This window comes from Sorex araneus, chromosome 5, assembly GCF_027595985.1.
Source record: "Sorex araneus isolate mSorAra2 chromosome 5, mSorAra2.pri, whole genome shotgun sequence".
Taxonomy (NCBI): Eukaryota; Metazoa; Chordata; class Mammalia; order Eulipotyphla; family Soricidae; genus Sorex; species Sorex araneus.
The window spans coordinates 51,032,806-51,036,326 of record NC_073306.1 but is presented as its reverse complement, the minus strand read 5'-3'; the positions used below and the strand labels follow the sequence as shown (position 1 = coordinate 51,036,326).

Here is a 3,521-nt window from a genome sequence, read left to right as displayed (position 1 = left end):
GAGGTGTGAAGGGTGATGATGTGACCTGTTTGTTATGAAATATTGAAGTAATTTATGCCAGGGGCCAACACACAGATGAGATCATATCATAAACAGGAATCTAGTGAGGCCAGACACCTGGTGGAGCCCACCTGGGGAGCTGTCAGAGGCAGGCTACATGGAGGGTCTGGCCTGTCCCACCTTCAGAACTGACCCCAATTAAATGCTCAGTCTCAGGCCCTGTTTCTGTCGCTCTTCCCTCCCCTCTCCCCTGCCATCAGTCACTGTAGTTAAGGTTAAAATTCCATCTTAGAAATAAAAAGAAATTAAATTCCATCTTTTTCTCTCAATGGGTCTATGAGAAGCTTGTTCAGACCCATTATTCACTGAGCCTCAGTTTCTCCATTTCTGAAGTAGGAATAAGAATGCTTTCAGAGTTGGCTCAGTGGAGATGCAATGGGAAGGAAATGCCAGAGTGAAGGCTATAGGGATCTTATAAAATTAACTGGTGCAAATAAGTGTCCAGAGAGACAGTACAGTGTGTAGGGCACTTGTCTTCCACATGGCTAACCCAGGTTTGATCCCCAGCACCCCATATGGTCCCTTAAGCCTCCAGGAGTGATCCCTGACCTCAAAGCCAGGATTAAGTCCTGAGCATCCCTAGGTATGGCCCCCACAATAAAAAAATAAATGAATACTTAAAAAAAAAAAATCCTTAGTCATCTCTGAAATGGGTCTGCCTATCACCCCCAGGGGAGATTCCACTCTTCACCACACTTGCCAGGAAAACTCACAAATAATAGCATTGAGAGGACAGCCATCTGCCAGTGTTGTAAAATAGCTCTCAAGGGACCTAAGAAATCAGGAGACTGATTTCTCTCCTCAGCCCCCAACACGTGGGGTGAGCTTGTGCCAGCCGCTCCCGCTCGCCGGTTTTCCCTTATCTGTAAAATAAGGGGACAGCACCTGGAACTTCTCTGCACTCAATCCTGTCTGTGGGTGTGGGGCTGCCATAATGAGCCCTTTCCAGTCCTCCCTCCACCCAGGCTTGGCTGGGCATTTTCCCATCTCCCTTTTAAGGAAATAAGCACATTTGTTTTCCCCAAGCCCCAAGAAGGACATTTTATTTCCCCTAAAGATCAGCCTTGAGAAAAAGCGTTAGCACGTAAGAAATCAAATCATATACACAAGTGTTTAAAAACGGTTTATTATGCAAAATGTTAACTTTTATAAAAAGTTTAATATACATCGCATGGTTACAGAAAGTCACCTTCCTGCAAAAAAGGTACAAAAGCTATATACTCTATTATAGAGTTCATAATCAGGGCAACGGAGCCTTTCTCCAAGGAGACCCGAAGACCAGCTCTACCGCTGCCGTGGCAGAGTCAGGAGAGCAGCCACAAGCCCCCCCACACCTCCACACTCTGACAAGACAGTCTCTAAAACTTGGGCGTGGGGAGATGGAGCATAGGATGGGGGCTGGGTGACGTTGCCCAGCTGGTGCCCAGAGCTTGCTCTGGTTCTTTAGGCCACCCAAGTTCACAGTCCTTCGCTCCCGGGCGCCAGGTCCAGCCTTGAGACAGGGGCTTGGGGAAGTCAAGTGGGCAGGGCGAGGTTGGGGCCCATCCATGCCCTCGGGCTTCCGGCCGTAGAGGGTCCCGGGGTCCCAAGCGGAACGCGCGCCAGCACCTGCATTCTGGGCGGGGGAGGAAAGAAGACCAGGGAGCCGTCAGTTTCCGCTGAGCGCGCCGAGGCGGGGGCCGTCCGCAGACTGGCCGGCGCCTGGGAGGAAACTTGGTCTCTACCTCCAGCTGATAACTCCGCGCCCCACGCCGCCCCCACCCAGTTGGCGCCAAAGGACCACAGGCGGAGCTTGCACTAAGCCTCCCTCTTGGACCTGACACTAGTTGGGAGGGGGCTGCTGCAGGCTCCCTTTACGACCCCGGAACAGACGACTATTCCATCGGGTGGGCCCATCTTTTTTTTTTTTCTCCGGGTCTTGCCGCTGGGAAGAGCAAGGGTATTGTGCATTTGGGGTTGAAAAAGCACCTAAGATGGGAGACGGTTCCTTCATTCATCCGATGTGACCCTGGGCAAGTCCCTGGCCCCCTCTGACCTAGGCTTCCCTAAACCCGGAGGCGGGGGTGTACTAGGTAATCGCTTAAAGGGCTTCACTGCCATCTCCGGGATTTGGCTTGTCGTTTAAGACCCACTCCGCCCTCCCGAAGGCAGGTATATTTATTTATTCACCTGAAGGCGCCTGGACAGCCAGGTCAGTGGCAGAAGCTCCTCTTGTCGTTGGAGATCACAAGTTCTGGAGCGAGGTCCGCTGTCTGAAAGGAGGAAAAAGAGAAGGGTTACGCACGGCATTTAGGCGTCGCAGGGGTCCAGCAGCATCCTTGCCTTGGAGCTCAGCACCGCCCCACTCCCGCGCTCGCCCACGCGCACCTGGATGGGAAGATGCGGACCGTCTGGGGGTCCGGGGGCCGGCTCGGCCAGGACCACCTGCAGATCGAGTATGTAGTCGATGACTCGCTGCAGGATTTCCACCTGGCTAAGCTGAGTGCCTCGCGGAACTCCGGGTACCAGTTCCCGCAGACGCGAGTAGCAGTGGTTCATGTCGTCGAGTAGGCTCAGTGGCTCTTCTGCAGCCGGGCCCTTGCCTCGACCCCGCGCGATGGCCAGGCTGCGTTCCGACAGGCAGCACACCGCCTCGTAGCAACCGCGAACCGGGCTCAGCGCCTTCATACTGAGGAACAAGGCTGGAGGTGCGCCACAGACCGAAAAAAAGCCGTAAGCCCCTAGAGCCGCTGGCTGTGCGCTCCCGCTGGTGGCTGCAGACTCTTATAGGGCCCGCCTCGAAGACACGCCCCCATATGCAGAGTAACGGCTCCGGCCCCGCCCCCGCCGACCCTGGGCGTTCACAGCTTGGTTAAATTGCAAACAGGCATCCTCCGGCTGGTCTGCCGCTGAATACCGCGGAGCCGCGGATTCAAAGAATGAGGAAGCACTGATACCGGGGAGAGGCCGGCCTCTGCCAGCAAGGATTTAAAAAAATCACTTAAAACCATTAACTTTAAGAATTTGCCTTTTCCTGGCAGCGACCCAGATCTTTGAGCTCCCTCTGCCCCCTGCCAGTCCACCCACAGCCCAACGCTAGTTCGAACCCACAGCTCCTCCGAGGTCATAAATCCCTGAACAGCAAAGACGCCTTTTTTTTTTTTTCCCTAAGCAAAAGATTTTTCAAGGGAAACTTGTAAGGAATTAGTGCCGCCTTGTTCCCCAATTTGCTGTTCGTCTGACCTCCAGACTCACTGGCGTCAGGAATTATCTTGTGACCAGAGGGGGAAAAAAATTAATTGCGGTGAAGCTGAGGTTACAATGAAGAAAACAGATTTCTAGGCGCTGAGATTGCAGAAGGAGGAGGGGAATGGGGTTTGTGCAAAGAACACTATTTATTTGAGCAACAGGGGAAAAGGGGGGGAGAAAGAAATCAGCCTGAATCTGTGCTTTATGCACGGGGAAGGAAAAGAGCTCCCACT

At 53.3% G+C, this 3,521-nt stretch overlaps 1 protein-coding gene across 1 annotated transcript; it reads right to left on the bottom strand.

Annotated features, from left to right (window-relative positions):
- Positions 1–1,170: 1,170 nt before the first annotated feature.
- ID3 (inhibitor of DNA binding 3) lies at positions 1,171–2,802 on the bottom strand. Its single transcript, XM_004603430.3, has 3 exons — positions 2,428–2,802; positions 2,230–2,312; positions 1,171–1,675 (listed from the first exon to the last, which is right to left on the bottom strand). The coding sequence occupies exons 1-2, from the start codon at positions 2,725–2,727 to the stop codon at positions 2,253–2,255; spliced, it is 360 nt and encodes a 119-aa protein (XP_004603487.1). The 5' UTR covers positions 2,728–2,802; the 3' UTR covers positions 1,171–1,675; positions 2,230–2,252.
- Between the last annotated feature and the right edge of the window lie 719 nt (positions 2,803–3,521).